The sequence below is a fragment of the Pithys albifrons genome, chromosome 6, assembly GCF_047495875.1.
Source record: "Pithys albifrons albifrons isolate INPA30051 chromosome 6, PitAlb_v1, whole genome shotgun sequence".
Lineage (NCBI taxonomy): Eukaryota > Metazoa > Chordata > Aves > Passeriformes > Thamnophilidae > Pithys > Pithys albifrons.
Window position 1 is genome coordinate 16,410,972 of NC_092463.1, and position 9,566 is coordinate 16,420,537.

A 9,566-nucleotide genomic window follows, 5' to 3' on the forward strand; every position below is an offset into this window, starting at 1 on the left:
TTGGTAGCTAAGTCAAGTAAAAGGAACATCATAGCTTAATATTCTGCCTATGCAGAACTCTCAGTATTACCTAAGAATAAGAAAAAAGAAGAGCAGAGTGAGTTTTTGAGATGCTTTCTAAACCCAAATCTAGACATAAACTAGGGGAAATGTAGTAGATCTACACGGGTTATTTTAGAGGGGGAGAAAATAGAAATAAGCAACACCTGTGAGTACATTAGGTGTAACAGTCCTGGGCTGTATGAACCAGCAGAACCCAATCTCTGCTAAGGTGGTGTGATCTTTTTTCACAGTAATGCAGCATGCAGAATGTCATTAGGGTCACAGAAAGTTGTCAGTGCTTCCCACATGTTACTTTAATTCCTGATTTTTGTTTGGTGCGTTCTTCAGTGAACAGGTGTAAAACTCTTGTTAGCCAGACCCTAGAGACTTGCAGAAATTAACTGCCTGACTTAATAGTGGGAAAAGCATTTAGGGGGTTTATTTTCCTGTGTTCTGCTGGCATGGATTGCTTATGTATTATGGAAACTGAGCAAATCTTGGGACTTGTATATGGAGGACAAAGTATGGGAATAAATGAACCATTTTTATGAGGACAAAACTGTTCATTCATTTGAAATGGGGGGAGGAGGAGAGTCAGAAATGAAGTCAGAAATGTATCATTGACATCTTTATGTACTCTTATTCTAAAAAATTTGTTGGCAGATAAGACTCTGACATAACTGAGAAGAAAAGACCAACTCAGAAGACTAGGGAAGTTTAGTTGCTGAGGACCTAGGGTGAGAGAAAATTACACAAACCAATTCTGATCTCTTGTCAAGCCACAAAATCTTAAAATGATAAAATGCTTCAAGTGTTCTAGGGTAGATAATTTATTGCAGGAAGGGGCTTATCAAAATGCAAAAGGCAACATTTAGTACAAAACCCCAGCCTGATAAATACACCAGAAGGGCTCTTTGATATGACCTGTGCTAAAGTGATGACCTCATTAATAAGTTCTGTTCTGCAGCTTTGGAAACTTGTTGTACAGCTACATCTGAGAGCAGCATTTTTCCCTTTTTTTATCTTGTTCCTGATGTCCTCCAGACTAAACACTCCAGCAATGGTGCAAACTGTGGGAAGGCTGAAAAATTCTTGCCAAAGGTTAAATGTTGCTTTTCATTTAACCTTAGGAAAGAATTTGTGGCCTTTACATATAAACTGTAAACAGTTCACTGGCACGTCATGGCCTGAAAACCTCTGGTCTAACACAACAAACCCTAATTTTACTAGCACAGCAGTAAATGCAGGTAACACTCCAAAAATGAAATACTTCTTTTTTCTGTTGGCCTGGACACAGGAACATGCTGCATCTGAGCTCCAGAAGATACCAATGAACAGTGGGTCAAAAACAACCACTCAAGTTTCTGCCTTCAAAGAAATCTTTTCTAGTCCTTATTGTAGCCACAAAATCTTTCATGTGATGAAAAGGGCACTGCAGTTTCATGGGACCTTATGTAATTCTAAACTGTAAGTTTGCTTTGGACTGAAGTGCCCTAAATCAACAGGTTACGGAGCACAGGGAGCTTCAGTGTGATGTGGTTTCCCACCTTACAAATCTGTTTTAGGACCTACCCTCCAGCTGAGTTTTGAACCCCTCCTGTGGAGCCCCTAAATTAACTGTGGCCCCTGCACTGCAGGCAGGGGAGGGAACTTTGAGGGAAGAGAGATGGCACACTCTTCATCTCGGAGGGATGCAGTGCCTCTGTACCTAACCGAATGTCAGGCTGACACAGAACAAGCTCAGTTCACACCTGCACTGTTTGCTGCAGCTGATATGTCTTACTAACAGAACTTGGTCTTACTAGCCTGAGGAGGGGCTCAATGGATTTCCTTACTAAAATAAAAGGGAAGGATGCTGGTATGTTTGTATTTAAGAAATTAAGTGATACTTAACTCTTGGTAGTATTTAGACAAGAATCAACTAGGCACTCAGCAATAGGACAAGGGGGCATGGGCTTAAGCTCTGCCAGGGGAAATTTAAGTTGGATATCAGAAAAAAATTCTTTACAGAGAGAGTAATCAGGCATTGGAATGGGCTGCCCAGAGAGGGGGTGGATTCACCATCCCTGGAGATTTTTAAACGCAGATTGGCCGTGGCACTGAGTGCCATGATCTGGTAAAGGGACTGGAGTTGGACCAAGGGTTGGACTCGATGATCTTGGAGGTCTTGTCCAACCCAACGATTCTATGATTCTAACTACTTCTACTAGTTACAAAACAGAACAGCAAAAATATCAAAATACATCTTCACAAAAACAGATTATATGACATATTCTATTGTTACTGCTTTGAAATACTGAATTTGCTGGTTTGAACAACTCTGAGGCTAAGTTCACTGAGGAATCTAACAGTTGTAGTCTTCCGTATTTAAAAAGTTTAAAATCACAAGTGTGAGATTTATTAGGCACTCAGATAGTTCTGAGAGGGAAATGGGGCAATCCCATTTTGTCCAATAATTAGGGCATTGTCTAAAAGTGCAAGACTGTTCCTAGGAGAAAGATCCACTGTCATCAGTTTCATTAAACGGTGTCAATGCAACTCACCCATTGCAGCCCTTGTGTGATTCCCACTCATTGTAAAGTTCATTTATGCACAAGCCAGTACAAATATCATATTTTCTGTAGAATGCACAGTGATCTGGCAGGACATCATGGGGCTTAATATGTGTTACTAGGTTAGCACTCGGGGGTATAAACGACTGAACAGTGGTTTTGGGCACAACCACTACCAAATGGACTGGTCATGGGCTTTAAGGACTGACTTGAGCAGAAGTACCTTCTTATGCTTCTTATGGCTGGAGCATGTTCTTTCTTCCCAGAAGAAACCTGCACCATAGGGTCAGCTTTAAGGAGAGACAAGATAAGTCAGTTCTTAAAATTTAACTACGTAATAAGATTATTAAACTGCTTTCATGCATTAGGTCATATATAGAAAACAGGTTCTCAGAGACTGCCACATAAAAGCAGCATTTTTTTAGACACAGCATAATAAACTAGAGCACATTACTTTAAGAAGACAATACACCAGGCAAGAGAAAATAAGGGAAGTTAATAGGTACCCTGCACAAACTGGGAAGTTTTGTTCCAAGGATAAGTCACTCATATTTTTAATTAAAAAACAAGCTTGCAGTACTACTTTGCTGGTGGAAGAAATGTGTCATAAGGAACACATTCTATTGTGACTTACTTCTGTCCCAAGTTTGAAGGGCTGCAGCCTGATGTTATGCCCTTCATTAGACCTGCTCCCCCACGGTAGGAAGAACAGGCTCAGTAGAACTTACACAAACAAACCTGTGACAGACACTTTCCTGAGCTGGGAAGGCACTGTCAGGTGAAGGTCGAGCACCTAAAGAAACTGAGACTGCCCAAGTGATGTTCAAGCAGTCTGATGATGCTTTATCTTGTGACACAAATGTAATAAAAGAAATCCAGGGTAGGTGGCACACAGAAGAATATTAATCACCCTTGTGGTACAGGTACTCACTTTGTTGGCAGAAGGCTAAAGCTGTAAATGATTACTAAGCTGGTGGAGTTTAGCAATCTTCTGAGGACTTCATTACTGCCTCTATTATTACAGCTCCTGCTGTAGGAAGCTCTTCAAGATCAGGTTGGAGGTAACTCATTTTCAGTCAATGTATGAGAGTCAGAGTACAAGTAACAACAGCTTTCCCACCCCTAAGTCGAGGTTGCAGCAATTCATCTTTGCTGCCTAGTCAGTAAAAAGAACTAAACAGATTTGTATAAGCAAGTTCTAGCATAAACTAATCTTATCCTAGATAAATGCCACTGCCTTAGAAACAGATTTGTGCCATTATCTGCCACTTATGATCAAGAACAATTGAGAAGTATTGTAGTCTTTAAAAAGGTTGTAAAACTTCTTTGAGCTTGATTAACCCAAACTTGTAGATTATGTCAATTTGTGTTACAAGCAGTTCTCTTTTGCAACTCAGAACTACTTAGCCTTGACAGTACCTACAAATCTTCAGAATAATGAAGCTTAAAAGTGATTTCGCTACTTCTTTTTTTAAAAGACTACAGTACAAACCAATTTATCATTAATTTTTATAGTCTTTCCTTTACTTACTCTGTCGGTTAAGACTTCTTGATGTTCCCCTGGTGCCAAATACACTGGAAGCATCAGCAGAGCTAACTTTGCTCTCTTCCTACTCCTGTTGTCTAGTATTCCAAATACGCTGTGTTGACAGTTTAATTCTCTCCACTGCTGCTTTCCACTTAAAGCTCAAATCTTTACACAGCACTGCTTGAATTAGATTGTGTGTCTTTCTGTAATCAGTTGTAAAGTTTATGATTGTCAACAGCTGTAATCCAAAACCAGGCTTCTGATGGAAAAGTCTACAGACACAAACCTCCATTCTGTCAGTCCTGCTGTGCACAGCACATGCTCCACATTCAGGCAGCTTTGGCTCATCCCACCAGGCATGCCCAGGAATTTGCTAAAGGTCACATGCTTGCACAACAGAAACTTAGGCAGTTCTTCCTATGATTTTCTATTTTTGATGCTTCCTCATATGTTGCTGCTCTGTGAGTAATTCCATGTGGACAGTTTAAAACTGCAGCATCAAGTTAAAACAGGCCGGCCAGAGGCATCTCCGTGTTGCACAAAGGTACAGAAACGACAAAGGGATTCAGTTTCATCCAGCCAGTCCCAAAACTTGATACTACAAACAAGGGCATGAGCATAAAAGCACAACAAAATCCCAAAACTTGATGCTACAAACAAGGGCATAGAGCATTAAAGCACAACAAAAAAGCTGAAGGGAACCCACACCCTGAGGAAAGGACAGGAGAGCAAGCTACAGCAGCAGCCAGCCAGTGCTGCTATCTGGCAACAAGCATATGCAAAAAAAGAAAACAAAAAAAGAAAAGCCATTGAAATGCATCTGCATTAACAGACTTCTGTTTATAAACTTTGAAAAGTTTTTATTTTATAGATAAATAGCATGGTGATTTTAAAAGTTGGGAAACAACACAACTTAAAAGTTCTGATTCCAAAGATACTCATCAGAGTTTATAATTTACCCAGCACACTAAGATGGCAGCTCCTTCCTTCTCATATTGCACTTAGAACTCAAAACCTTCTTGCAAAGGCTACATTGTTTTCAGGTGCAAACACAGATGCTGACAATTGAAACCAGTGTCTCAAAATACGTCCAAATGCAAGCAGAAAGTTTAGGGTGTTGTAACTGCTGTGCTTAAACACAGCAACACTCAAAATAGTGTTCTCTTTCCAAAGTGAGATACAGCTGATATGCTCCAGGATTTCCTAATGCAGTCAGACATGGATCATCATTTGTCATGATTAGATATGGACAATCACATACAGTTGGAATTATAATTGAGGAGTTTAGCTGGTAATTCTTTGGGGCCTACTGCTTCTGGAGAGTGTACTTTACACTGTTTTCATATTTCTGAAGTTACTTCTCTCATGGCCAGGTCAAAAACTTAGTTATTCTAAGAATAAACAAAAAGGGACAAGAGGAAAGAACACATTCAGTCTTAAAGCACACAATACAGCAGTCAGACTTAAATGCTGTGCCAAAATAGCACTGAAAATAGAGGTGGAAACTACGGCAAGAAATCCCAGTGGAATTTCAATGTGACTGAAGAAATTTGCATTCATTGAAACAATGAGAAGGTATCTTACTTCTTTTGAATTTCTAGAAGAAACATGTTTATCTGTCTTATAACCTGTTCATAGCACCCCTCAACCTGGTACCAGTTAATTTTCCCAGAATCAAAGCTCTTCCTAATATATCAGTGGTCCCAGAGCATGGTTTTGCATCATGTCTGCAGTGAAATCAGAATGGCCATAAATTTCAAAAACTTGTAATTATATCAAATGAGATGATAAAAGGACACACACACGAATTTTTGTGCAGACTACGGGCCAATTCCAGCATAAGCTGCTTTTGACATTATAGGGAAATAGTTTAAAGCACCAAGCCCCAGGCCTATGCCACTCCTCACTGCCCACCCACTACAGTGTGGTACTGCTGAGGTCACTGAAAAAAACCAGTAGCTACCACAGGAAAAACAGTACTTTTTCCCCTTAAAGGTTTGCACGAAGTTTATTCTTTGCTTCCTGTTTTTATCTAAACTTATTTTTTAAAAATTCAATAAAAACCAGCACTGATGTAGATATTAGTTAGAAAAAAAAAGGAAAAAGCAAAGAATTACGTAAAGTACAGCTTTTATAATCATGTTCTCATTTTTTTCTTTTGACATTTACCACAAAAGAAGTATCTTTTCACTGATTTTACTCCAAGGGAAAACATAAGAAATGACTTTTTTGCACAGAGGAGTAAAGTTGCAGAGCAGAAACTTGTTTCCCGACAGGATGTTTCAGATGGAGTGTTGCAATTTTGCATCATTAAGGCAAAATAAGAAATCCTTCCATCACATGTCACACAGGGCTCTCCCACTCTGGCCACTTGATAGATCCATAATTAAAAAAACTTTGTAGTTACTTTTTTAAATAGAAAACAGTCACTCTCTTCATTGCTCATCACTCTGAAAGAAAAGGCTCTTTCTGGCCTTCACTCAGAACTTCAGTCTTGTGATTAGATCAGGCATATGCAATCGCTTCAAAACAGCAAAAGAAGCTACAACTTGAGCTCAAGTGTCAATCAGTTGTAATCTACTGATCTGATTAGAGGCCTTCACAAATGTTTGATGGCGATTGCAAATAACAGCCAAGCAGATAGGAATGATGCAGTACCCAACAGTTTTGGGGTCAGCTCTTGTACAGGAATAGAGAAACAAGAACATCTGTAAGTATGGTATTAAAAATATTATAGTCCACAGCCAAAAAGGCAAGGATAGCAGTCGTACTTTTAAGGAGTGCGTCCATGTGGTTCCTTCCTGTGGTTCCTTGGGGTGCTGCTGAATGTGCTCCAGTGCCAGTTTGTTGTAAGTCTCGTTGATTTCAAAGACGTAATAAAAAGCCGCAGCGCTTGCCAGCAAGTAGAGCCCCACTCCAATCCAGCCCATCCTCTGGCGGAAGTTCATCATTCTCCATGCTCTGCACCTGCAGCAAGAGGTGACATCACACTCAGTACACTTGGAGAAAGAGGACACACAGATGAACTCTGGTGTTAACTTTCTGTAACTTTTCATTGCACATTAGTTAAAACAGCACACACATCAATTGCTGAAGACCCGAGTTCTCTCCACATCATAGAAAATGACACTGCTCTGCCAGCAACAGGTAACAACACACAAAGCCCCAGCAATGGCTCTGGCTACTCTGGGGTCTGCTGGCTCACAGGACGGACCCAGCTAATGCCAAGGACTGAGTGAACACAACAGAAGTCATCAATTGGATAGGCTACTTACCCCATTTGCCTTCAGGGTCTCTAGATGGCAGGTGGGATAACACAAAACTCTCTATAAATATGTAAAGTTTGGAAAGTTCTTGGACATCTGCAAGACAAACATGCTGCTGTACAGCCAGTAACAGGAGTGTCATTGCTTGTTTGCAGCATAGCAACATCAGCTGTGTTAAGCTCTAGCTGAGTGCCCATCCATGAACCATATAAAAGCATGTTTTCAATTTGAACATTAGAAGATATGTACTAAAGGTATGTATTTGCACACATGAAGGTATTGTAAGCATGTCCCAGTGCAAACAACTGGCACAGCCCTTCCATGGGAAGGGAGCTGCACACCTGTACTTCTCAGTGCCTTGGTGCAGAACAAACCAGACACCACTCAACTGGCACTTTCCAGGAAAAGCACAAATTGCTGGAGCACCAGAGATACTACTGGGCTCAATTTTTAGCTGCTTCACATCTCCAGCTGGCAGCAGGGGTCTGGGTGACTGGAAACGCTCTTCAAACCAGTCACAAACACTCCAGCTGAAGTACCTCCACACAAGTGAAGTCATCACCTCTTTCCCTCAAACCAGCCCTTGCACAGGGAAGGGAAAACCACTGCTCCAGTGCAGCTGATTAGGGTTCTCCTAACAAACATGCTTTTTTGGACTGTTGAGCTTATACTTGTCCTACATTTTTTAAGAGAGGGGTGAAATCCACCTATGCAGTGCTGTTTTAAGAGAACATATTAGGCCTTAAAATACTAGGCAGAAATGTGCATTCAAAAATAAATTATGCATACAGAACAATAATGATTCATTGAAGCATGAGAGAATTTACCCTAAGTGATAAAACAATCACTACACCTTTCTAAGTCACCCCTTCTGAGACAGACTATTTGGTTAGCAATCATGGAAGACTTCCTGGTTTTACGTAAGTGAAGGATATCCTTAATCCTGACCTGACAGAATCTGGTCAGGGTAGCCCTGGAGAAATTGTTCTGGCTCTCGCCCTCCTGCATTCGTGGTGGATAAAAGAATCAAACACACAGGAACAGCAAACACCTGAGAGAGAACAGTAAACACCCGAGAATGCCATTAGTTATGTCTGCGATTGCTACTCCTTGTGTAGCTCATCCCTCCACGTAACTCAGCTGCACGTTTCCCTTTGATACACGGACTCCAAGGTTTAGTAGGACACCCCAAAAATGTGTGTGAGGAGCTGTGAGTGGCCCGGGCAGAGCCCCCGAAAGCGGCTCCTTCCCCCGGGCCGGCACTCCCAGCTGGCTCACGAGTTGTCACCTTCCAAGAAAACAAATCTTCGGAAGGCATGTGCATACGGGAAGCACAAACAGTATGGAAACAGCAGATTTAAGAGGGAAACAGGAGCGGGTTTCGATCCTGCCCTTGAGCAGCGGCCAGAAGAGGAGACTGAGCTCCGGGCTAACCGAGGGAGGCGGAGGGGGCGCTCCGGAGCTCCCTCATTCGTATCCTGTGTCCAGACCCCGCTGTAACTCAAAGATTTGGGGGACACCCGCCAGGATATCGCTCCGTTCACCCGTACTGGCGCTCTCCTCCCGCCGAATCCGCGCCTCGCGGCCACGGGTCGCGCCCCGGCAGCCCCTTACCTTCCTCCGGCGGAGAAGGAGGGAGCGGGAGGGCGGCGTTGGGCGGCCCGCTCCCCTCAGCCCGCGGCGCGGGGCCGGGAGGCGGCGGGTGGTTCGGGCCCGCCCCGCTGCCCGCCCGCCGCCATCGCCCCGCCGGCCGCGCCGCCACTTCCGGCCCGGCCCGCGCGCGCGGCCGCATCCGGGGCGGGCGCCTTGGCCCGCCGCCATCTTGGTTCGGGCGCGCGCCCCGAGGTTGCGGAAGGGGGGGCGCCCAAAATGGCGGCGGCGCGCGCGGAGCCCTCGTGGGGGCAGGGGCCAAATGCGGCTCGGGGTGACACAACTGACGCACATGTGCCTAGAAACGGCGTATGCTGATGCACAGACATGCTTATTGAGTTAAATTATTAGGGAATCATGGCTCGGCTTCGTAAACAAAGATTTGGGAAGGGCTCTCCCCCCGCGGGTGTGTCTTTCCAGCCTGCGCAAGGCATTTTTTAGGTGAGGCACAGTGTGCTCAGAACTGGCCCCACCGTTTAACTCCTCGAGCTTGGACCGTGACAGTGAAGTCCTCAGGAGTAGAACCTA

At 43.2% G+C, this 9,566-nt stretch overlaps 1 protein-coding gene across 4 annotated transcripts; it reads right to left on the bottom strand.

The window, feature by feature from the left end:
- Nucleotides 1-6,235: 6,235 nt before the first annotated feature.
- LYSET (lysosomal enzyme trafficking factor) lies at nt 6,236-9,151 on the bottom strand. Of its 4 annotated transcripts, XM_071557630.1 has the most exons (4): nt 9,003-9,151; nt 8,337-8,439; nt 7,398-7,484; nt 6,236-7,089 (listed from the first exon to the last, which is right to left on the bottom strand). In XM_071557630.1, the coding sequence occupies exons 3-4, from the start codon at nt 7,400-7,402 to the stop codon at nt 6,678-6,680; spliced, it is 417 nt and encodes a 138-aa protein (XP_071413731.1). In that variant the 5' UTR covers nt 7,403-7,484; nt 8,337-8,439; nt 9,003-9,151; the 3' UTR covers nt 6,236-6,677. The 4 variants fall into 4 exon arrangements, with proteins under 4 accessions (XP_071413731.1, XP_071413732.1, XP_071413734.1 ...); XM_071557631.1 differs by lacking the exon at nt 8,337-8,439; XM_071557633.1 differs by lacking the exon at nt 7,398-7,484.
- Between the last annotated feature and the right edge of the window lie 415 nt (nt 9,152-9,566).